General features: G+C 39.1%; 1 protein-coding gene across 1 annotated transcript in view; it reads right to left on the bottom strand.

Moving 5' to 3' along the window:
- The window catches only part of RNASEH2B (ribonuclease H2 subunit B), a 52,498-nt gene extending 26,709 nt beyond the window's left edge, over positions 1-25,789 (bottom strand). Inside the window, exons 1-4 of the mRNA XM_008071411.2 lie at positions 25,672-25,789; positions 3,866-3,937; positions 1,897-2,004; positions 401-477 (exon numbers count right to left, since the gene is read on the bottom strand). Of these exons, the coding sequence (XP_008069602.1) occupies positions 401-477; positions 1,897-2,004; positions 3,866-3,911 (231 nt within the window). The 5' untranslated portion in view covers positions 3,912-3,937; positions 25,672-25,789. The remainder of the gene's footprint in view (positions 1-400; positions 478-1,896; positions 2,005-3,865; positions 3,938-25,671) is intronic.
- Positions 25,790-26,531: the final 742 nt, after the last annotated feature.

Below are 26,531 nucleotides of genomic sequence, written 5' to 3'. Positions count from 1 at the left end.
GCTCAGGCAATCCACTCACCTCAGCCTCCTAAAGCGCGGGATTACAGGCTGAGCCACTGAGCCCGGCTCACATTTGTATTTCAAATCTAATGAGTACTTAATGATTAAAGTATTATGGTTAGTTTTGTCAGTAGTAAGGCACACAGCACTGTGAGTTAGACAGTTCAAGGGTCACGGGCAAGCTGTGTTGAACTGGATCAAGACACAGGTGCAAGACTCAGGCTAGTGCAGGGGGTTCTGCCCTGTACCAACACACTCATTACAAGTTTTCTACCATCACTACCTTAAACCCGAAGTGTTGGGAGGACACACCGGGGTCATTCAAAGGGGAGAGAGGAGATCAAGCAAAAATAGTCAATTCTGTTTCCTCACTGTAAATGCCCCAAACAGGGAAGCTCACCTCCTTATCAGCCTTGATGAGGTAGTGGAGGAGCAGAAACAGCGGGTCCATGGGGGTGGCAAAGTGGAGAAGACCTCCTGTAGATTACAAAGAGAACAAGGGGAAGGGAGCATCCTGGGAAGACAGTTGGGTTATTTCCCCTTAATCCCAATGTGAAAACCATTTGTTGATAAATACATGTGAAGTATCAAATTCAGAAGATCTTCTCACACAGGCCCAAGAGACTATGTGATTCTCTTAAGAGGTAGAAAGTGCTTTATGAGATTTACTGCAAAGAGCTTCAAATCCCTGTGTGGAGAGGAGAGCCAATGGCATTGAGATCCATCTTTAACTTTTCGTTTCTTCCTTAGGAATCTTTTTTTTTTTTTGGAGTCAGGGTCTCACTCTGTCGCCCAGACTAGAGTGCAGTGGCATGATCAGTGCTTACTGTTGAGCGCCTGGGCTCAGGTGATCCTTCTGCCTCAGCCTCCTGAGTAGCTGGGACTACAGGACACACCACCAAGCCCACTTAGTTGTAAAATTTTTTTTGTAGAAGTGAGGTCTCACTATGTTGCCTAGACTAGTCTCAAATTCCTAGGCTCAAGCAATCCTCCTGCCTCAGCCTCCCACAGTGCTGGGATTATACGTGTGAATCACTGCACCTGGCAAGGAATCATTTTTAACAGAGCCCCTCAACCACCCTCTCAAAAAACAGGGGCTGAGAGGAAGCACAAACAGAATGCAAACCTGGCAAACATTAGGAAACCTAATTGTCAGTCTACACAACTGCAGTACCAACATAAGTTTCTGTGCTTTTGAGGATGAAACCCGGAGAAAACAAGTCTCATTTTCTTTTGTGCGCAATTCTTTCTGTGGTCTGTGGACAGAAGAATGTGGAATGCCTCGAATATCCACTGACTGTCCAACCCAACAAGCTGCAGAGCGTGAGGCAGAAACACAGTTCTCTTGGTATCCTTTTCCCCTCTGAGTCAGTACTGCCCCCAAATTAGGAGGACATGAAGAGAGACAGCACTTTGGTGGTAGAGGGGGTGTATGTATATGTGTATGGGGGAGGGGAGTGCAGGAATTCATATGACAAAAATTTTAAAGAAACTTTTTAATATTCTGGTCTATTTTAGAAACCAAATCAGTATCCAGTTTCAAGGAAATAGATGGGAACAGTTTGGAGATGCTCAAAAGAAAGTGTTTCCTGTCAACACAATGTGCGCTCCATGGTACAAATCTAACTTCTGACTAAGGATGTGTCAGTGTTTTAGGAGACAAATCAGAGTTGGTAGTTTAAAATTTCCTACCATCTATAACACACAGGTAATGACCTAAACTTAGTGTTCAAATGATCTTTCCTTTTTCCTTGACTAAATCCGCTTGATGCCAAGGAGAGCTAAACCACTGACCAGACTCCCAATCAGGTGGACAGACCCACAACCCCATGTGTGAAGGATGAAAAACCCAGAGCATGTGTTTAACTAATGGAAATGTATACACTAGTCACCCACCTGATTGAACCGATTGATTTATAAACCAAGAATGGTGTTTTTCTTTGAAAACTTTTACTTCAAACAGCTGCTGTAGACACATGTTGAACAAGTAAAGGGCTCCTTCTCCTGTTAAGAGAAATCTGTTTTTTATTTGCAAGTTTTCACGCACAGAGACACACATCAAATAGTTCTAAAGAATGTTCCTGATACAAACATAAACATACATGGATACATTCTACACAAATGGACTGGAAGGAAAGCTTAGCGCTACTGCACACAGACACCTGTTTTCCAGCTTTATAATCCCTACTGAACTTAAACCAAAAAAATGAGAAAGTGCAAGTCATTTATCTTAACTGCTACACAGCCTCTCACTAAATCCTCCATCAGATCTGGAGGGCAAACCCTTTCCAAAACTACCAAAGCCCAACAGTTCAGCAAGATGATCTGAGCTGGCCTGTGGGTCCCTGGTGCTTGGGTGCCATCACAGCCTTGACCTGCTAGGCTCATGTGATCCTTCGGCCTCAGCCTTCTAAGCAGCTGGAACCTCAACCAGACGATTTCTTCCCTTTCTTCCTTAATAAAAAGGGTAGAAAGGGGTGAAGCTCGTGCACATCTGAATGTTTTATCCCTACAGTTCATGGAATTTTTTTTCTAACCACAGCGCAATCTCTAGAGTCAAGGAGCCTGAGTTTTCATCTATCTCCACCACTTGGGGAAGTTACATAAACCTTTCTGTGCCTCTGTTTCCACATCTGCAAAACTGGGGCAAAACTGAACCTACCTCACTGAGTTCTTATAAAGATTAAAAAAGAACACATGTACATTTCCTTAAACAGTATTTGGCACATAGTAAGTACTCAGCAAATGTTAGTATTTACTTTTCCATTGCCAATGGAACAAATAAAAACCTTTTCCCCCTGTTATCTATGGGCATTTAGATAAAACAGACGTTTTAGAAGAAGTCTGGCTTTCTTTTGTACCTGTTCTGTTAAATGCTTTAGAACTTTTGCTGCTACCTAAAAAACTTCTCAAATAAATATTTCTCACCTCAGCTTAGTCTTATACATAACATAACTAAGAATTCCAAATATGGCTGGCCAATGACATCCAATTTCATTTTGAAGAAAAGGACACTGGAGGAAGTCAGGACGTTCTTCCTTCTCGTTGCTTCTACGTACATGTTTCTCCAACAACGTACTACCCGCTGGTTTTCCCTTACTTTTGTTATTCAGTGTTATGGTCACCAGGAGGAAGCTCTGATTTGATTAAGTATCATGTATCTACTTAAAATCTTATAAGCTAATAGAAAAACAATTCCACACAGATAAATAATATCACCAATATCACTACATATTTAGAATATTTTCACTAGTTTGCCTAAAAATCAGAAGACAAAGCTGAAAATGTACTGAACATAAAATTAACATCAAATTCTTTTCCAATAAAATATGAATTTTTCAACATACAATGCTTTTAATTAAAAAAAAAAAAAAAGAATCAACCTCTAACAAGAAAGTATAGCTAAAACTTAAACTAATCAAAAGCTTGGCATGTCAAGTAAAAACCTGCTAGATTTCTTTTAACTCTGATTGTTTATTTTACTTTATAACATGAAATGAATATAAATGGAGGCTAATGTTGAATAACTACTCTAAGAAAAGTTGGCTTAAGAAAGCCAAAGAAAATTACTGTGTTTTCAGAGGGAACTCAAACATGCTACTTTTTGTTTTGCCAGTATTTCTAATGACTGAATAGTTCTGTAAATGAAAATTATAAGAAGAAATTTAAAAAAGTTTAGGTCAAATGAATTTTATGGGAAGACTAGTAATGTCATCAGCTTGCTTTTGTCACCTCATGCTGCTGTCTTAACGTTAAGAGCTATCCAGAAGGAATGAAGATACAAAGACAGATAGGTATACACACTTATCAGTCACAAAGTTCAAAAACATTCAAGTTATCATCATCATAAGAGAAGAGGACTTACCTGAAGATGGGCTAACCAGTTTTACAAACATAAGACCACTTTTCATCTTCTTTGAAGCATCTTTTAAATATTCTGAAAAGAAATAGTGAATGTGTAAAATTAAAACACACTCGCTTTGTTGCTTACCTTGCTTATTTTACTGTTTGCCTTTCTTCTACTTACATTATTTTTCCTTCAAAATTTCTGACTGAATTTATCAGTTACAAGGTGTGTGATCTTGAGAAAATGATTCATTTCTCTGTAAACTGTAATTGAATTTCAGTTTTAATTTGTTTTAGTGAGAAGTGAGGACAAGCAGAGTCGGATGGCCTGGGTTCACCATTTGATGGCGTTGTCACCTCAGGGTGACAAAAGTCCTTAATCTCCTGTATCAAATTACATTTCTAAAATGATTATAATAGTATACTTGCTTTTTAAAAGTTTAAACTAGCTAATCTATTGAAAACATTTAACATAATCAGGTAACTTGAAACGTAAAAGAAATGATAGCTACTATTACTATATTATTTTTAATTGTTACTATTACAAAGTAAAACTTTTAAAAATAGGTATTTACAGGACATTTATATATATATGTGTGTATATATATATAAATATACTATGATGACTTAATCCTGTCCTGTGTCCATTTTTCTAGTGAGATATTCATTTTTTTTTACTACTTTATAAGGAATCTTTATATAGTAAGGATATTGAAATTCTGCTTATAATGATTTTTTTGCCATATAAAATCATATCAATCTTCTGTCATCATATCAATCTTTCTCATTATGGTTGTACCCTTTATGTCCTTCTTTTCCTCAAGATTATGTGAATTGCTGATATCTTCTTCCAATACCTTAAAATTGTATCTTTAACCTATCTCGAATATATCTGAGTATAAGATATAGGAAGAAAATCTAACTTTAATCTTTTTTTTCAGTGAGTTAGCCAATCATATTGACACTATCTACTAAAGAACTCATCACTGAACTATAACTTTCATGCTAATATTTACAACACATTTACAAGTCTGTCTGCGGACATTCTATTTTGATGCACTAATCCATCTATATTAGTTAGCATCGTTACCTCAATATTTAATGACTATACATTTAATTTCAGTATCTAGTAAGTTCCCTCTCTCATTATGTTTCCTCTATAATATTTGATTGTCAAAGTTTTAGTCACTTTGGGTTAAAATATAAAGACCATGATAATTTTACTGATAACATCCTCCATATATTTTGAGCAGCATATTCACAGACCTCTTTAAAAATGTCCCTCTTCAAAAGGAACACGGACGCTCTAATTAATAAGGGAACACAGCAACAACTGACTAAAAGGGCAGAACAGAAAAGTCTGGGGAAAGAGGAAGTTTTTACTTTCTTTTCTTTTCAATAGTCCCTTCACATCTTCATAAACTTCAAACATAGCAAGCATGTTTAGAAATTGGCTTACCCATAAATGGTTAAAATACAGCTTTCTTCTTCAACTAATAATGACATTATCTATATAAAAAATAAATCTGATTTGGGATTTCCACTTTCAACCAGGATGGAGTAACAGGAATTCAATTTACCCTCCCACCTGAGACAATCAAAAACAAAAACAAAATATATGAAAAAACTATTCACAGACACCCCACACATGCCATGCAGGAAAGAGACCCCTCAGAGATGAGAATGGGGTGAACCTTATGATTACCCCAGCTTACTCCCTTGAGAGGGTTTCCAGGCCACATGTAGAAAAGGAGAACCCCAGTGAAACCTGCCAACTCTCTGAGTCGAAGAGATAGAGTTGCAAGTTTCAGATATATCAAATGACTAGAGTTCATAGGTCAGTACAAAAGCAAGGAGAGGACTACAAAGAAAGAAGACGCAGAGATCTGCAGAGGTTCTCGAGTTTTCAACAGAGTACCGATCAGTGCATGCGTATGATGAAACTACTCAAGAGCTAGGAGAAAACCCATCTGAGAATAGAGGGAATGTTACTTCATTCTCACTCTGGGCTCTGAACAGTGTCTATTCCCAGACAGATTAGAAAATCTCATAATCATGGCACTTTAAGTAAAGTACTCAAAAGGGTATTGACTCCATAGTAGGGAACAATTAGCCCTACACTAAGTGCTGCTGTGGTTCCACCAAGTGAATTTTAAAAGCAAGACCTAGCCGGGCTCGGTGGCTCAGCCTGTAATCCCGAGCCTTGGGAGGCTGAGGTGAGTGGATTGCCTGAGCCCGTGGGTTCGAGACCCGCCTGGGCAACTTGGCGAGACCTCATCTCTACAATAAATCAAAAAATTAGCCGGGTGTGGTAGCGCGCACCTATAGTTCCAGCTACTTGGAAGGCTGAGGCAGAAGGATTGCCGGAGCCCAGCAGGTCGAGGCTGCGGTGGCTGGGAGTAGCCACTGAACTCCAGTCTGAGCGACAGAGTGAGACTCCAACTCAAAAAAATAAATAAATAAATAAAATAAAAGCAAGACATAAAAGAATCTAACCCAAGTAACTTAACTGTGTCCCATAAAAAAGCTTAAGAACATTTATAGGAATACAAAAATATTCATCATCCAAAAAGGTAAAATTCACAGTATCTGGCATCCAGTCAAATACCACTAGGCATTCGAAGAAGCAGGAAAATGTGGCTCATAATGAGAAAAAAAGAAATAAATCAATTATTGAAAAGGGGATATGAATATTATATTCAGACAGTAGAATTAACAAATGCATTAAAAACAGCATTCCTCATAGATTAACACTTAAGTAGAGGCAGAGAAGATTTCTTTTAAAAAGACCCAAATTGAAAAACACATTGGATGAAATTAATGGCAGAAGAAAAGACGAATGAACTTGAAAACATAATAATAGAAACTATCTAAAATAAAAACATAGAGGAAGAAAATTAAAAAGAAAAAACAGTATCAGTAAACCATAAGACAGTATCAAGTGTTTTAATATGTATAACTGGAGTCTGCAAAAGAGAGAACAGAAAAATATATGAAAAAAGTATGTCTGAAATGTTTCCAAATTTGAGGAAACTATAAACCCACATATCCAAGATGCCTAACGAACCCAAAGCACAAAAAAAGAAATAAAATCATAACATGCATAATTAATTGTTCAAAATCAGTGATAAAAAGAAAATCTTAAAAGCAGGCAGAGAAAAAAAGGCATATTATGTAAGGGGACAATACTAAGGATGGTAGCAAACTTCTTATGAACATAATGCAAGCCAGAAGACAATGAAGAAACATCTCTAAAGTACAAAAAGAAAATATCGTCATCCCAGAGAAACTACTCATGAAAAATAAAAGTGTTAGACTTTTTCAGACAGATAGGGCTGAAAGGAAAAATAGCAACAGGCCCACACTATAAGAATGCTAATGGAAGTTCTGGCAGAAGGAATATATATAATCCCAGATGAAAATATAAATCTAAACAAAGGAATAAGGAACACAGGTAATATTAACCGCAAGGGTAAATAAGTAAGAGTTTTTCTTATTATTTAAATCTCTTTAAAGATCACTGCTTGTTTCAATAATAGCAGCAGCAATTTAGTATGGGATTTATAACATCTGCATGCATAAAAATGTATGACAATAGCATAAAAATGTATGACAATAGCATAAAGGTCAGGAGGGGAGAAATGTAAGTATACTAGTGTTTGTTGTACTATATGTGTAGTGGTATAATATAATACCATTTGAAAGTAGATATAATTTAAATCTGTGTACAATAAACTCTCAGTCAATTAAAATTACAAAATAAATAATGCTGTCACTAATAAGACGGCAAAGTAGAAGAAATAGAATCATAAAAAGTATTCAATCTAAAAGAAAGCAGAAAGGAGTAGAAGAGGCTCAAAGAACAGATGAGACAAACAGGAAACAAACAGCAAGATGACAGACTCAAACCTCACCATATCAATAATTGCACTCAATGGTCTAAATGCCCCAACTGAAAGCTAAGTGTCAGACTGGATAAAAAAGCAGGATTAAAAACTACATACTGCCTATAAGTAACACCTTTAAATATAAAGACACAGGTTGATGAAAAGAAAGGACGATCTATTGTGCTTATCATACTAACACTAATCGAATGAAAATGAAGTAGCATTAACAGAAAAGAAAATTACCAGGGATAGAGAAGGCCATTTTATCATGACAGCTAGGTGAATTAATCAAGAGGGCATAACAATCCCAAATGCTTATGCACCAAACACAAAGCTTCAAAACGCACAAAGCAAAAACTGATAGAACCCTCTGCCCCATCCCTCACCCCTGGTGACCACTAATCTGTTCTCCATCTCTATAATTCTGGTATCTTGAAAATGTTATGTAAATGGAATCATACAGATTCTGTTTTAAGACTTTTCTTTTGACAACTTATTTCCAGATAAAAATGTAAAGGATAAAACGTAGCACTGTTAAAAGCTTTTCACAAAACTAAAACAAAAATTGTGGTTTTTCCTCTTCTTCCTCCACCCCCCACTGCTGTTTCTCACTCTCCCAGTATCACACATCTTTATTATATCTCAAGACACAGAAAAGGTGACCTCACCCTCTGTCAGTAACACATCACTTTATCTTATTTCACAACCATGGTAGAGCTTCTAATTTTAACTCAGTGAATTCTTGTTGACTTTCTGTTTCCTAATAGGAAACTGGATCTAGTGATCCTTACACATTCTTCTTGAGTTTTCCCATTCCTCTAGAGTTTAAAATAATTACAAATGTAAAATGCCAAATGTCTAAAAAATATATTTCTAATAACTCAAAAAGGGAAGCAGTGTTTCTATTTTTCCCAGGAAAAGTAAGTCCAGAGGATTAGCTAGCGCCTAAAACATTAAGCTATAAGAACTTTCGGAATTACAAACTTGAAAATACTGACATTAATGAGTTATGCTACAAACGTCAATGCTGTCTGAAATATGCTTTGGGATGTACAAATGTAGATAACACGAAAATGTTTATTTAGTGGGGAAAAATTATCTTTTCTCACATTGTGCAGACAAAACAAATTGCTGTTGGACTGAATTTTTTGACAAAGAACTTCAAGTAAGACACTATTCATGTTGTTTTACCTCCTCTACTACAGAATGCATTTCAAAACGAGTCCTTCCTCCCAATTTCATTTATTCACTTATCAACTATTGATGAGTAAAAAAAGTCCAGCCTCTGCCCATAAGGAGTTTATTATAGAAGCTCCATGGAAAAGACATATTAACTCAAATAGTTATACATACAAACGTAGACTGCAAATATAACGATTGCTAAGAAAAAGAATATATGGAATGTGAACTCTCCTGAGAGAAGACAACACAGATGAGGAGGTCTGGCAGGGTTTCCTGTGCCCAGCATTGATTAAGTTCTCTGATTTGATGGCCAAGGAGTCAAGGGGACTACACATTTGCTTCACCAGCTAAATCTCCTGGGTCAAACCCAGTTAACAAGAAGGTTTTGTTTGATATTCTCATTTAAAAAAAAATTGAGTTAGGTGCCAATATTTGAAAATCAGCGATTTTTACATAGAATGCAGGCTTTAAGTACATTTTCACTAACTATGAAAAAGGAAAAAGCTAGTAGGCAAAGATTTGGGCTTGTACAATCCAAAAACCTGGCAACGACAAACTCATATTGTCAAATACAACCACCAGTCTCCAGTTACTCTTAGTTTCCTTGAGCATCTTATATACTCATCTCATGATTGGATAATTATCAAATACTATGTCTGTACTCACTAATCCATCTTCTCCTTTGCTAGAATCTATGCACCCACAGCAGGACTAGGTAACTATCAGGTGCTAAATAAATAGCCATTCAGTCATAAACACCACCCTCTTTTTGAACCTATTTTGTACTACCAATTTTATGTTACCAGTTCAGGCACTGTTCTAACACTAGAGATATAGCTGTGAATAAAACAAAGTTCCTGAAACATGGTAGGACTTTGGGGAGAGGACTGGGTAACACCCAGGTTAATCTTTCCCCCCTGCACAGAGGATGCTGCCCAGTGAATGCTACTAAAACCTGTTGAACTTTCTGTAAGAGGTGTGGCAAGCACCAACCCCACAGAGTGACCCAGTACAAGAAGGGCAAGGACTCTCTGTATGCCCAGGGAAAGTGGTGTTATGACAGGAAGCAAAGTGGCTATGGCGGGCAGTCTAATCCATTTTCCGGAAAAAGGATAAAACTACAAAGAAGATTGTGCTGAGGCTTGAGTGCATTGAGCCCAACTGCCGATCTGAGAGAATACTAGCTATTAAGAGATGCAAGCATTTTGAACTAGGAGGAGATAACAAGGAAAGGGCCAAATGATCCAGTTCTAAGTGTCATACTTTGTTTAATTATAAAAAGGATAAAATCTTGAGGTTATATTCACTTCCTTTGGTTGCAGTTGTTTTTTGGGAGGAAATAAACAAGAACCATTCATAGAATTAAAAACCAAACAAAGTTCCTACCCTCACAGAAAGACTGCATCTAATTCATGTCTTCATTTTCCCTTGCCGACTTCTCCACGCCAGTCTATCAGTACCCATGCTGCACCCTTACTTCTCAATTATCCAGTCCCTACAGGACAAAGTGTAGGATCCAGATGTGCTGGAACTTGGAAGCCCTAGGTCCTGAACCTCATCATCCAACAGAAATAAAACATATTCCACAAACGTAAGCCACATATATAATTTACATTTTTCTAGAAGCCACATTAAAAATAATTAAAAAAAATTTTTTTTTTGAGTTGGAGTTTCACTGTCACCCAGGCTGGAGGGCAGTGGCACGCGCCCGGCCCCCGCAGCCTCAACCTGCTGGGCTCTGGTGATCCTTCCGCCTCAGCCTTCCAAGTAGCCGGAATTACAGGCATGTGCTACCACGCCCGGATAATTTTTGATTTATTGTAGAGACGAGGTCTTGCCAAGGTGCCCAGGTGGGTCTCGAACCCGCGGGCTCAGGCAATCCTCTCGCCTCGGCCTCCCAAAGTGCTGGGATTAGAGGCTGAGCCACCGAGCCCGGTCACCAAAAATAATTTTTAATAACGAATTTATTTAATACAATCTATACAAAATATTTTCATTTTGTCGTGTAAACAAATTTCTTATAAAATGTGTCGGTATGATGTTATTCTGTAGGCTTTCCATAGATGTCCTTTGTTGGACTGAGAAAATTCTCTATTCCTAAATTGTTGTTGTTGCGTTTTTTTTGTTTTGCGTTTTTTGAGTTGGAGTCTCACTCTGTCGCCCAGACTGGAGTGCAGTGGCCGCTCCCGGCCACTGCAGCCTCGACCTGCTGGGCTCCGCCTCAGGCTTCCAAGCAGCTGGAACCACAGGCGCGTGCTACCACGCCCGGCTCATTTTTTGATATATTGTGGAGAGGAGGTCTCACCATGTTGCCCAGGCTGGTCTCCAACCTTCAGGCTCAGGCAATACTCTTGCCTTGGCCTCCCAAAGTGCTGGGATTATAGGCTTGAGCCACTGCACCCAGCTTGAGTTTTTTTTTTAAATCATAAAAAGGTGTTACATTTTATCAAAGGCTCTTTCTGTGGCTTTTGAGATGATTATATGGGTTTTGGCCTTTAGTCTATTAATATGGCATAACATTGATTTTGTTATGTTGACTCAACCTGGCATTTTATCCTAGGATAAATCTCACTTGGTCATGGTGTATAATCCTTTTGTATACTCCTAGATTTGGTTTGCTAGTTGTTGAGGATCTATTCATAAGGAATTTTAGCTATAATTTTCTTTTCTTATGATGTTTCTGTCTGGTTTTGGTATCAAGGTCATACTAGATTCCCAGAATGAGTTGGGAAGTGGTCCCTCTTCTTTCATTGTTGGAAAAGTTTGTGAAAGATTAGTGTTAATTCTTCTAATGTTTAGTAGAATTCACCAGTGGAGTTATTTGGGACTGGAATTTTTTCTATGGGAAGTTTTTAATTTACTAGTTTAATCTCTTGTTATAGATTGTGTATTTCAGATTGTTTATTTCTTCTTAAGTCAATTGGCAGTTTATCTTTTTCTAGGAATTTGTCCTTTTCATCTAAGTTATCTATTTTGTTGGCATAGAGTTGTTCATAGTATTTCTTTATAATTTTTTTTTTATTTCTGTGAGGTCAGTAGTGATGTACTCCTTCATTACCGATTTTAGTTATTTTTGTCTTCTCTTTTTTTCTTGATCACCCTAGAAAGATTTATTGATTTTGTTGATCTTTTCAAAAGGGCCAACTTTGGTTTTGTTGATTTTTCTCTGTTGAAAATTATTTATTTCATTTATTTCTGCCCTAATCTTTATTTCATTCCTTCTGTTTGCTTTGGACTTAGTATGTTCTTCTTTTTCAAATTTCTTCAAGTGGAAGATTAGGTTACTTTTTAAACATAGGCATGCACAGCTATATATTTTGCTACAAACACCGTTGCCTGCATCCAGTAAGTTTCAATATATTGTGCTTTATTTTCATTCATCTCAAAGTATTTTCTAGTCTTCTTGATAATTTCTTCTGTGACTCACTGGTTATTTAGGAGTTTTTTGTTTAATTTTCATGTATTTATGATTTCCCCAAATTTCCTTTTGTAATTGTGTCTTATTTCATTTCATTGTTTTCGGAGAACATATTTTCCATATTTTTAATCATTTTTTTTTTTTTTTTAGTTGGAGTCTCACTCTGTCACTCAGACTGGAGTGCAGTGGCTGCTCCCAGCCACTGCAGCCTCGCCTGCTGGGCTCCGGCGATCCTTCCGCCTCAGCCTTCCGAGTAGCCGGAATTACAGGCATGCGCTACCACGCCCGGCTGATTTTTTGATTTATTGTAGAGATGAGGTCTCGCTGCCCAGGCGGGTCTTGAACCCGCGGGCTCAGGCAATCCACTCACCTCAGCCTCCCAAAGGCGGGGGATTACAGGCTGAGCCACCGAGCCTGGCTTATTTTTAATCTTTTTAAGTTTACTGTTTTATGTTCATTTGAGAAGAATGTGTATTCCACTGTTGCTGAGTAGAGTGATAAATGTCTGTTAGCTCTAGTTGGTTTATAGTGTTAGTCTTTTGTTTCCTTAGCAATCTTCCTAGTTGTTTCATCCATTAGTAAAAGTGGGTTATTGAAATCTCCCATCATTAAGTTTAATTATCTGTATCTCCCTTTAGTTCTGTCAGTTTTTGGTTCATGTAATTTTGGCTCTGTCACTATGTGTACATGTTTATAATTGTTACGTCTTTCTGATAGACTGTTATAAAATATTCCTCTGTGTCCAGTGACAATTTTTGTCTTAAAGTCTATTTCATCTGATATCAATATAGCCACTCCAGCTCTCCTTTGTTTATTGTGTGTATGGTATATATCTTTTTCCATCCTTTTACTTTCAACTTATTTTTGTCTTTTAATCTAAAATATGTGTAGTTTGCGTCTTGTAGATAATATATAGTTGGGTCATAAGTTGTTTTCCTCTATGCTACTAATTTTCGCCTTTTAATATGAATCTTTAATGCATTTATGTTTAATATAATTACTGAGAAGGTATGATTTACATCTGCCATTTAGTTCTTTGTTTTTTATATGTTGTTTCTGTTCTCTTGTTCCTCAATTACTGCCTTTTTTTGTGTTAAACAGGTATTATCTAAGGCACTATTTTTGTTCCCTTGTTGTTTCTTTTACTTGATTTTTTTTTTTTTTTTTGAGTTGGAGTCTCACTCTGTCGCCCAGACTGGAGTGCAGTGGCCGCTCCCGGCCACCACAGCCTCGACCTGCTGGGCTCTGGCGATCCTTCCGCCTCAGCCTTCCAAGTAGCTGGAACTACAGGCGCGCGCTACCATGCCCGGCTAGTTTTTGATTTATTGTAGAGATGAGGTCTCGCCAAGTTGCCCAGGTGGGTCTCAAACCCGCGGGCTCAGGCGATCCACTCACCTCAGCCTCCCAAAGGCACGGGATTACAGGCTGAGCCACCAAGCCCAGCTGATGTAGTTTTTCTTTATCTGGGAATGTCTTAGTTTCTTTCTCCTTTTTGAAGAATACTTTTGACAGACATAGAATTCTTTGTTGAGTCTTTTTCTTTTAGCATCTTAAGTATGACATCCCACTGACTTCTGACCTATATGTTTTCTAAGGAGTAGTTAGTCAACTGTTAATTTTATTGAGGATCTCTTTTATTTGATGAGTTATTTTTCTCTTACTGCTTTCAAGATTCTTTGTCTTTGACTTTCTAAACTTGATTATGATGCATATGGGCATGGATTTCCTTGAGCTTATCCTATTTAGAGTTTCTTGCACTTGTTAGATATGCAGATAAATATTTAAAATCAAATTTGGGAAGTGTTTGGCTACTAATTTTTCAAATATTCTCCCCCCCCTTTCTCTTCTTGTCTGGGACTCCTATTATGCATATAATGGTATGCTTGATAGTTTCCACAGGTCTCTGAGACCCTGTTCAGTTTTCCTTATTCTTTCTCTTTCTGCTCCTCATCCTGGATAATCTCAACTGACCTGTCTTCAGGTTTCTGATTCTTTCCTCTGGCACCAAATTTTCATCCCAGTTACTGTGCTTTTCAATTCCAGGATTTATATTCTTTCAAAATGTCTATCTCTCTTTATTGATATTCTCTATTTGGTGAGACTTCATTGTTATGCTTTCCTTTCATTCTTTAGACAGGGTTTGTTTTAGTTCCTTAACTATATTGATAGTAGCTGAATAAAATCTTTGTTGAATAAGTCCAATAACTTGGCCCCTCAGGGACAGTTTCTGTTGACAACTTTTCCCCATTGTGTATAGGTCATACTTCCCCGTTTGTATGTGTGTGGGTGTGTGTGTGTGATACTTCCTTCTTTTTTTTTAAATTGAACACTTTAGATAATATAATAATGCATGTGGCAATTCTAGAATTCAGATTATTTGCCCCTAACTTCTCAGAATTTTGTTGTTGCTGTTTTTTGTAGTCATGGTAGTTGCTGCTATTTGTTTGTTCAGTGACTTTCTTGGACTGATTCTTTAAAGTCTGTATTTCTTGTAGCATGCAGCCACTCATGCCTCTGCTCAGTTAGCTTAGTGGTTAGCTAATGCTTTGAACAAGTAAGCCTCCCAACCTTTGCTAAGGGGTTCTATGTGTGTATTGGGGCATACCTTCAACATTCATGCACTTTAAGTTTCTTTTTAGCTTTCATGTATTGTTTCCCCATGGCCTCAAGGTCAGTCAGGTGAAAGACTAAGGCCCTCCCAAGTCTTTCCTAGGCATGCACATAGTCCTGAATATGTACTCAGCCTTCTAATCCCCTAAGAATATAACAGCATTTTTCAAAGCCCTTTATGGTAATCTTGTTCCCATATAATACCATTAAGTTTTTGGTCAGATTTTTATTTTCCAACTGGTATTGCCCCATCAGAAGCTGCAGTGTTAAATAATTGCAACTGATTGTTTTTGACAAACAACCTGGGAATAGAGTTTTTTCCACAGAGCAAGCTCTGAGGTCCAAGTCAGGTCAAATAACAGCAATGCCCTGCAAATGACTTTTCCAAGGAGCTGCAAGACAGGTCAAACAGGGACAATGCTCTGGGAATGGAACTTCTTGAGGACCTTCCAACCAAGGCCTGTTCTGTCCAGCGGTTGAAGGCTGCTGGTTTTTACAAGTACCATGTATGAAAGACTGCTGGTTTTCAAGGCAACTGCAGAGCCAAGGAGAGCGAAATGGGAGTAGTTCAAGTTACAGTGCCACAAACCCTGCAGTTCCTAATGAAATTCAGCAGATTTTCTTGAATAAATACTCCTCAGACGGCTAGAAATCTTTGGTTAATTTCAGGGGTTCTGAAAAAGTTGATTTTGACCATCTTTGCTGGTGTTTTCATTGCTTTAATGGAAAGGTGGATTTACATCCTCACTGAACTTTAAAGGATTAGTATGAAAAAAAAAAGACCTCATATTACTGTAATGCTTCTGATAAATTCCTTAGTCTATAACGTCTATAGATACCCCAAATTACTTGTGACTATTAAATAAAGGCTCTATTAAAGTTAGAGTTTTCATTTAAATTTGGAAAACCCTGGGTTATTCCATAGGCTAGCTTCTCACTCATTAGGCTTAGAAGCTCCATCCTTTTTCTAACTTTTACTCCTTTTTACCTAAATCTAGCACAACTGAAGAATAGTCAAATTAGGAAATTAAAAAACAAACAAACCTGCTTTTGGAGTAATGTGGGTCAGAAAACAGAGGGAGAGTATGGAAGAAGTGTTTTCTTCTATATACCTATTTTTAACTGATGCCTATTTCTTCAATGATGTCAGCACAGAAAGAACACTAGACCTGAGTTAGGTTCATATTCCAATCCCAGCTTCTCTCCTTCCTCAGCAGTATGACCCTAGGCAAGATATTCAACCTCTCGTGCCTCAGCAGATTCATCTCTAAAGAAGCATAATAGTAATTATCTTACAGGTTTCTGTTAGACTGAAATGAAATGCATGTGAAAGTGCCTAGAACATGTAATAGGCAATCAGTTAAAAATCAGTTTTCCTTCCTCCAACTACATGTAAAAGTGAAGAATATGTAGAGAATAATAAGATCAAAATATAAAAGTTACAAATTCCAAGCACAGAGTTACTTAAGGGCTTAACAATTAGCCTTCCAAGCAAATATTAAATTAGAACCAGTGTATCTTGTCTAAAAGTCAGAATACAATCCGCATTTTATGTGTAAAAATCAAACAATGCCTAGTAAAGTACACCATAGAGTTTCTGGCACATGGGATGTACTGAACAAACAACATAAATGTATTGTTCAATTTTAGAACAAACTTAGTAAGATATGATAAAGGCAAGTTTTTATACTTAAATAGCCAAACTTCACTTATCTAGCAAATTTACTCATGTAAGATACCTTCTTCTAAAACTATGCTAAAAAAAAAAAAGACTTTACACTCTATTTTTAAGAAAGAAGATAAACACTTTCTCTTTTTGACTCTTGAAAAAAAGAGTATAATGTAAGAGATGACATAAGCCATGATGGCTAGAAGAGTCTTTTTGCAAAAAGAGAAAAAAATTAGACAAATCAGAAGCAGTATCAGTCTTGCTGGTAATTTCAGGTTTAATAATAAGTTAAACTTTCCAATTATCTCAAGTCCTGCCACTCTGGTTCCTTAGATCCAGCTGATTCCATGGTAATTTTCTTACCATATCTAACTGTGTTCTCTGGAAAGATTCAATTGTATGTCCCTCTGGTCACCATTAACTCTGGCAGCAAATCTTCCATATGTTTACCATCCCCATCTAAATAGCTCAACAACAAAAAAAGGAACTTTGAATGCTACTTCCCTGACATTTCAACTTTAAAGAAAACATACCCATGACAAAGACACAACTGTGTCCAGTGAATGTAAAATAAAAAATAACTGCGAATATGTTGGGTCATTACTACCTAACAAGCACTGTTTAAGTCCTTTATATTGGTTATGTAATACATTCCTCATCACACCTTTATAAGGTTGGTACTACATTAACTTCCACTTTTTTGGATGAACAGTTCACCCAAAGGTCCCAGTCCTAAGTCGACTGTAGAGCTTGAATTTAAACTCAGGCAGGGGTTATCCCAGAGCCAACATTTAAATTATGATACTGTAGAGAAACTCTTAATCTTAAGTCTCATATTTCTTTTTTTTTTGAGTTGGAGTCTCACTCGGTCGCCCAGACTGGAGTGCAGTGGCCACTCCTGGCCACCGCAGCCTCGCCTGCTGGGCTCTGGCGAGCCTTGCGCCTCAGCCTTCCGAGTAGCCGGAATTACAGGTATGCGTTACCACGCCCGGCTGATTTTTGGATTAATTGTAGAGATGAGGTCTCGCTGCCCAGGCGGGTCTCGAACCCACGGGCTCAGGCAATCCACTCACCTTAGCCTCCCAAAGGCACGGGATTACAGGCTGAGCCATCGAGCCCAGCTCAAGTCTCATACTTCTTTTTTTTTTTTTTTTTTTTTTTTGAGTTGGAGTTTCACTCTGTCGCCCAGACTGGAGTGCAGTGGCCACTTCCGGCCACCGCAGCCTCGACCTGCTGGGGCTCTGGCGATCCTTCCACCTCAGCCTTCCAAGTAGCTGGAATTACAGGCATGCGCTACCACGCCCGGCTGATTTTTTGATTTATTGTAGAGATAAGGTCTCGCTGCCCAGGCGGGTCTCGAACCCGCGGGCTTAGGCAATCCACTCACCTCAGCCTCCCAAAGGCGCGGGATTACAGGTTGAGCCACCGAGCCCGGCAAGTCTCATACTTCTTAATGAAAAAACATAAACTGCAGCTTGGAAGCACAATCATTATCTTGATACGACTCTTCTTCTATGATACCAACAACTCAATCTCATCTGTCTCCCTCCTGTCCTGTCCTCCTCCTCATCTAATCAGTTGCCACCACTACAATGCAGCCAGTAGCCCACACTGCCAGGGAGCAGAAGGAAGACATGAAGAAGGGGCATCTGGGAAAACCAAAAAGAGCAAAGGGGAGGATCAAATACACATAAAAGGACGAGGGAAAACTGTTGTGAAATGTAAGAAACATCTAGTGATAAAAACAGATAAAGGCAAGTTTGACCATGGCAAGAAAACAGAACTTTCCATAATAATAATTATGGATAACAATCCCTAATATTGTAATTAGGGATTTCAATATTCTCTATATAGTTGTATATACCACTCCACCCCCCAGTTATCTGTAACACATTAATGCTTAAAAATTAGGTCTCATAGCATGTACGAATGCATAGAGTTAACCATCCTGTAATTTTTTTTAAAGTTAGTCATGAAGTATTGTGCAAGCCAAAATGGTACATTATCTTTCATTAACAGACTATACAGTATAGGTTGTTGTACAGTTGACTGAAGTTATTTACCAGCCAGTTTTTTATCTTTTATTTTTATTTTTTGAGTTGGAGTCTCACTCTGTCGCCCAGGCTGAAGGGCAGTAGTAGCACACTCACGGCCACAGCAGCCTCGACCTGCTGGGTTCAGGTGATCCTTCCATCTCAGCCTTCCAAGTAGCTGGGACTATAGGCACACACCACCATGCCCGGCTAATTTTTTGATTTACTGTAGAGATGAGGTCTTGCCAAGTTGCCCAGGCTGGTTTTGAACCCGTTGGCTCAGGCAATCCTCTCGCCTTGGCCTCCCAAAGTGCAGGTATTATAGGCGTAAGCTACCTTGCTGGGCCTATCAATCAGTTTTTTAAAACTGGGCAGCTCTTTCTTATCTCTCTCTTGGCTAAAAGAAGTTTCTTCATATCATTTAAAACTCAAAGACCCAAGACAGGGAAGAGGGATGGGGAAGGGGAAGGGGAGGGAGAGGGAGAGCCACTTTTTTGCCAAGTGTTCTCATGACTTGGAAGCAATGGACATTTGTTCACAATCCTGTCTGATTTTTGGCACATAGAAGATAAGCTCTGAGAAACACACACCCACTGTTACATGGAGGAGAAAGTACAGACATCAAAGCACCATCCAATTTTAGATGCCATATCAAAGATATTCAGGTTTCTTAAGAAGATTCAATAAGGAAAAAACATGAGATTATCACTGTCTCACAATACTGTGTCCTAAATAAGTTCTGGTTCCTTTTCTTCAGCCATCAGAATATATTTAGACCTACTGGTTCCCTCCTGCCAGATACTTCCTTGGAAACACTTTGCTAAGACAAAAATACAATGTATGAAAGACATTGTATTTTCAAGCTACCTGCAGCTTCCAGGAACACTAATTTCAGTAACAACTATATATCTTCCCTTCCCAAGGCATTAGCAATGCTGTGACCGGGGACATTTTCCTGGCTTTAAAGATCTCTGTTTCTCCAAAGACTACAGGAGACAAAACAAGAAGGCAAGAGAGAGAGGCATATACTAGGAAAGTGATTTCCATGTAAGGAACCCCTCTAAGTAGTACTTTCTTTTGAAGCTTGGGGGGGGAAATGGCCTTCACCAAGACAAAATCTCCATTCTTTCAGGGCTGTCCCTATTAGTGGCTATGGAAATGGACTGTGGACTGGAGACAGAGCTGGTGAAAAATTTCAGGTTCACGGACAAATCAGAGCCACAAAGAGCAGCCACATACTCACATAGAGATGAAATGTGAATTATTTGGGAAGCAGGATAACTGCAGTGGAGAGAAAAAAAAAAAAAAAAAAGCAGATCCGATTCGGGTATCTGACAGCAACCAAAGCTGACTCCAGGAGAGGAGGTGTGCCCAGTTTCCAGTCATTAAACTGACAGCAGGGGGAACCTCAGCCCTTCCTGGTCATCTAGCTTCTCCCAGGGTGGTGAGGTACCACCATTCAGTCAGCAAAATGGCCTTTGGTGCAGAGCAGAGGTCCTGGAGAAGGTCATAAGAGAACTGACAGTCTTTGCTACTGAATTCCTACTATCTGTTGACATATCATTTGGCTTCTCTGAGTCTTGGTTTCCCGATGGTGATAATAAAGATTGCTTTTACTGCTTCCCAAGGTTATTGAGATGATCAAATACGACAACATACATGAAAGTGTTGTGTAAAGTGTCTTGTAAAGTTACCAGAGCTAGAAGATGCAGGGTGGGGCAAGAGGCTTCCTAAAATTTATGTAAACCTTGGTTAAATGAAGACAAATGCAGGTTACAGCCAGAAACCAATTCCCCGTGCAAATAAACCTCTGCCATGCCTAGATACAAGCCAGTCAAAGAGACCACCAATAACTGTGAAACTCCTAATGCTGGACTTAGGCAGGCCAGGTCATGTGTGGCTCAGTCTTCCCGCCACAGCTCAGAGTCCCCACTGGTCAATGACATAGCTGGTTCTTGTGTACTCTATCCTGTACCCTCTCCTTCTTCCAGAAGAGCACTCCTTACCCTCAAGTACCCACTTTGTCCCCCTCTTCTCCCTCCTTGTGCTTGCAGTAAAGCCTGCCTTCCTCACACCCCCCCAACAGCTAAAAAGTAATGGAGGTGAGGTTGCATGTGGCCACAGGGGACCCAGTCAGAAGGCTGTTTTGAAAGTTTCAAACTTGAACTAAGAGAAGAGGGAAGGCCCCTCCCAGCAGACACCAGGAGAGCTGAGGCTTGAGTACAGTGCGTAGCCTGTTATCCACTAAGTAGAGGAAGTTGGTTCAAGAAACGGAAATTAGTACTCAGAGAGGCACAAACCCTGAACTTTCTACGACTGCAACACCCTAGTTCCAGCTGCCCTCATGCTCTCCACTACTCCAGTAGCCTGGACCCTTCCTAGGAATACATGAACCTGGCAAGAAGTTTTAAGTCAGGTTTCGTAACACACAACCCAGATGCACTGACTCCACATTAAAAAATAATTTCTATACTAAGGCTGACTCAAGGAACATTCAACTGGCATGCTGATTATGGCAGGCATACCAAGGGGTGCTTGCAGAAGGCTATGGCTGTCCTAAAAATTTCAACTTGCTTTGAATGGCTTTCAAAACATCCTACTTTTTCATTGTGTACATTACAGCTCTGTGAATTTCTCTTCACCTCTCTTGTACTTATCTGTGTTTTCAATCTTTAGCCACTTTTAAAGACAACCCATTTCAAATATGTACTGCCTACAGTATGAAGTGGTCATTTGGTACACTTGTTATAATATGAATAAATGCATTATGTACCTCTTCAATGCTCAAAGTGTGAAATACAGATTCACTTTGTCCACTTGGTTCATATTACTATGAGTTTCTGTCTTTACCAAAATTAAGAGAAAAAACCCAGCTCCCAGCTCTTTGTCTGAATTTGTTTTTCTCAAAGTTTGTGTAGCAGTAAACAGTACCATATAGAACTCTTGTGTAATCCCAATCTCCCTGAGTGTTTTAATATTACATTAAATAAGCAGTAAGAGTAAATACTGAAATAAAAGCAGAAATAGAAAAATAAGAACCAATTTAAGAACACTTGAATTCATTTTGTGATATGTATGACACAAAAGAGATGGAAAAGAATATCTCCAAAATTGTTATATGGGTGGCAGGATGATGGACAAATTATTTTATTCCTAATTTTTCTTTTTTGCATTACTAAAATTTCTATACTGGGTAAGTACTAATATTTAATTTTAAAAAAACACTGGGAGAAAATGTGTAAATGAAGAGTTAACCAGTCAAAAACTGAGATTAAAAGGGCAGCAAAAAGTTTACAAATAATGAGGTAAAGGTAGCTGATCACGCCAGTGAGCCTGACCCAGTGTTGCTGAGAGCCGGGTCTCAGAGGGCAGACCTCAGCCAGCCTCCAGCCGAGCTGTTCCAGGGGCAGACAATACAACAGCAAGAGAACACACAGATCTGAATCCCTGAGGTTCCTTTTTTCATCATTCCACTTTAGTAAACAGCCACCCCTAGATAAGAAAGTCACAAAGGAAGCTCGGGACAAAAGTCCAGACATCCTAAATGGCACGCTTTGCTTTTCAGATGTTGTGCTCTGAAGCTGAAGGCTGAAGTGTCCACACTGAGAAGCCCATAGCTACTTGGGAGAACACACTGGACTCTCCCCAGCTCCAGGCAGTATTAGTCGTTCCATACATGTTTATATGAAAATGGTAATGAAATGAATAACCATGATGAAATGTGTATGCAGTCCAAGAGGTACCACTAACTCGGACACTAATAGAAGGAGAGGCCCAGTGGGAAGACTTCCTAGTGGAGGTGACACTTGAGTTGGGTTTAAAGGAGAAGCAGGACTTTGCCGGGCAGATAAAGCAGAGAAAAGCAGGTAGAGTTTAAGGCAGACACAAAATCATGGGCATCGAAGATAGAGAAGGTGGGCTGGAGCAAATGGCTTAGTTTTGTGGAAAATAAAGTTGAACAGATCCTTGAGGTAAGGGAAGAATTTGGATAAAAGTGGAAGGGGAAGAAAAAGCAGAGTAAGCAAAGACACTGCAGGAAGAAACGGAATGCGAGACTTCTATTCTTTCAGTAAATATTGATTGAATATCTACTCAGTCCTGGGCTGGGGTCTAAAAGGTTCACATGTAAGAAAGCTAATGAGTAACTCAAACCACTGACAACAACCCCATGAGACTGGTGCAGTTCTGCCCACTCGCGGTGGCTCACACCTACGATACCAGCGCTTGGGAGGTTGAGGTGAGAGGATTGCCTGAGCCCAAGGGTTTGAGGCCAGCCCGGGCAACTTGGCAAGACTTCATCTCTACAATAAAAATCAAATAATTAGCTGGGTCTGCTGGTGCATGCATGTAGTTCCAGCTACTTGGAAGGCTGAGCAGAAGATCACCTGAACCCAGTAGGTTGAGGCTGAGATGACCGTCAGTGTGCCACTGCACTCCAGCCTGGGTGACAGAGTGAGACTCCAAGACACACACACAAAATTTTTTTAAATTAAAAAATAAAAATAAATAATGAGGAAGCAATCTGTCTAAGGGCACAGACCTAAAAAATAAACAAATCTGGCTTTTAAGTGTGTGTCTTAATAGCCAGGCTTTAAAGAGCATTGATCGATTGTTTTTTAACATGATGAAGCTCAGAGGATGTGGGAGAACTCATGCAGTCCCTATTTTGCTGTTCAAAAAGTTATGAACACTGCTTGCTTTTTTTAAATGAAATTTTTTCTGTCCTGGAGGACAAATATGTGGGAGTCATGAGTTCTACTTATAAATGTCCCGGGTCTTTTGGAACAATTACTAGAAGGACAAAATCAGGCTCTGGAAACAACAGCCTGATTACACCAACTGGCAGCTGAGAAAGTCCATCCACTTCAGAGCGTGCTCAGACAGCAAGTGGAGCGGAGCCAAGGCTATCGGAGAAAGGTCAGTCGGGTCCCACCAAGAAACGATTCATAAAGACAAAGCCAGACTCAGGACATGTGTGGAAAATGTTAAATATGCTCTATGCTGGAAAACTAAAAGAACCCTACGTTGCTAACTGCCAGTAAATGACACTTCTCCCAAAAAGCCAAGCTTAATTATTCCAAGGTTGTCTAAAATCAGCTTGATTAAATCATACATTCTATGAAACAAACAAAAAAAATACAATAAAATAAAATCAACACTTGCATTGGTCAGGTTTTCTATCACTTGTCAAGCAAAGTGCAGCTTGCTTTTTATCTGAATAAGCGCTTCTGAAAAGGCAGCTTCCAGTCCACAGGTATATTTCTAAGCGCAAACATACATATATACATACATACATACATACAGTTTTGACAAAGAACAAAAACCTGCTTAAATTTTTCTTCTGAGATTAACCATGTGCCATTAGATAAAGGAAGAAAAAAGGTTTTATTTGTTTTTAGAGGGTTACTGAAAAGTCAATTAGGTCTATAGTAGTTCTTTTGCCATACACTTTAAGCTTTTACTCCTTTTTGTCTCCCCAAACAAAAGGCATTGCTTTTGGGCTCACAAAAAGCTACAATTATGCCAGTTGGTAGAGGAAAATAAAAACTATAAGACTATAATTAGAAATAGCAACATTAATATAAATTTCTCCATCATAATTTTTCCTTTTAAGTTTGGCTTGGTAACCCTTTAATTAGAACATAGTTGTGATGCATGAATTCATACAATCCTTCCACAGCTATATTTACATTCCATTTGGAAAGACAACTCTGATATAATTATTTGTGATCAATTTTCATAATGCCTCATACAAAAGGCTGTTATTGTATTTGAACTACCTAACGTAGGCAGGCCTGGGATTCTTACCTCCCCAAAAGCAGCCCATCCTCTGCCTCCAAGAAACTGCTCTCTGTGGACAAGTAATCAGAAATACAACCTTTCCTAAAATACTTTTTAACATGTGGATTCGTGAAATAAAGGGAGACAGCTTTACCACAAAACTTGTCTATGACTGGAAATTCAATCTGAAGTCTGGTTTGATCTTAGGACTTTTTAATCAGAGGGCTGATTAAGGAACATTTTAGTCAGCCTAAGTGGACCAAAATTAGTTCTTTTGTTTTTTTAAGCTGTTCTGAGATTCTGCTCTTCCACCACAACACACACATTAGGACTCCCCAGTGTTTTAACATCGCCTTGGAGATGAACCCTGTTAATGGTTCAGCCCCAATGGCAATCAATGCCGTCTTCATCCTTCCACACTCAGGGAATCAGCCGATCTCTCACATCCAGCTCTACCCCAGTTTAGTAGAAGGGACAAGCAGACAAAACGGATTTGAGAAAAATATGACTCAAATATTTACTTTTAGGGCAGCAAAGAGGGATGGAAACTTTTACTATTTTCCAAAAAGTAGAGTTGTTCATGGCCTCCTATAGTAACTAATAGGCTAGTATTCCCAGCTCATTTTAGAGAAACACTTAAGACTGTCCCAAACTGAAGTAAACGCTCACCTTGCTGAAATGAGAAGCAGTTCTGTCTCCACTTGCCTATGAAAATCAAGGTCCCAAGTCTGAACACCTCACAAGTATCCCTTCCAAGCTCCAAATTTGTTTATCTGGGCTATTCAGCTTCTCCAAGCAAATGAGAAGTAAATCGAACTTTAAATATATCCTTCGAGACAGAACATAGTGGTGAGGTTGTCAACTCAATAAATACCATAAATTAAATGTTGGAAAAAAGTATCATCACAAGGCGAGGTGGCCTTACACTTGTCTCGTGGATAAAGTCCTTTAAAGTGCTACTGGCCTGTTGGTTACTGTGCTCACTTTCCAGTATACAAAGTTCTTCAGATCCTCGAAGTCTTTTTAAAACCAAGTACAGACTGCCTCCACCAAGTACTTCTGAAAAATCTTTAATAACTTTCATTTTCTTTATGAAGGGGCCCCCTTCACCGTAGCTGTGGTGCTCCCTCAGCAGAGTATATGGCCTCCTACTCTTGAACGCACAACTAAGCAGGCTGATTTCCCATCTGCTGGAAGAAAACAACAAATACATCTGTGAACATGGGCCCCATACCCTGCACTTACATGCACTCCCCTGAATTCTGGACCACCACCAAGAGAGCTCAACCCCTTGGTCCTCGCTGCAGTGGTTCCAGGGTCTCCAGACGCGCGGCATCAGCATCTCCTGGGAACTTGTTAGAAACGCACATTCTTGGGCCCTGGCCCACGAACCACGGAATCAGAACCTCGAGTATAGGCGATAGGGCTCTTGAGAATCACGGCTGCACTACAGTAGTTATGAAACTGTGCTGGTAGCCTCAGAGCCTGCAGGTGGCGCTAAAGGCCAGCTGGAAGAATTATAGGCAGGCGGTAGCTCCGGTTTCAGCTGTTAGAAAACCTGCCTTCCTGACCACACAGCTCCTTCTATCAGTTCCCAACAGCTGCTCAGCCTCCCCAGTCCGTCTCAGCTTTGAACAGAAACTGGACTGAAATTCTTCTCACAACCCAGGAGTAGATATGTCAAAACCTACTATATCTAAGTATTTGGGAAGTTTTGTGTTTAATACAATGAGGACACAAACACATTTTAAGAATGATGTCAATACTGATTATAGAGAACAACAAGACACTCAAGGTATTATCAACTATTGTGTGTATATGTGGAGAATAATATTGTACTTTATTCTGAAAGAATACTTAGTTCCTTCCCTGAAAAACCTAATTGTACTGATGTGACAAAAGTGAAAAAAGCGTGTATGCAGGTGGCCCTCTGCTAAACTCTGCTAAAATCCTGAATTTCCCATTAGCTGTTTTACCATCCGAACACTTTCACTGAGCATGTGTAGGGACAGGATTCTGATTCAGTGGGTCCTGAGCTGAGGCCCTAGAATGTCATTTCTAACAAGTTCCCAGGAGATGCTGATGCTGCAGGTCGGGAGACCCTG

The sequence above is a fragment of the Carlito syrichta genome, unplaced genomic scaffold (assembly GCF_000164805.1).
Source record: "Carlito syrichta isolate Samal-C Ts95f unplaced genomic scaffold, Tarsius_syrichta-2.0.1 Scaffold314313, whole genome shotgun sequence".
In the NCBI taxonomy this organism is placed as follows: Eukaryota; Metazoa; Chordata; class Mammalia; order Primates; family Tarsiidae; genus Carlito; species Carlito syrichta.
The sequence above is the reverse complement of the archived record's forward strand: the minus strand, read 5'-3'. Positions and strand labels throughout refer to the sequence as shown.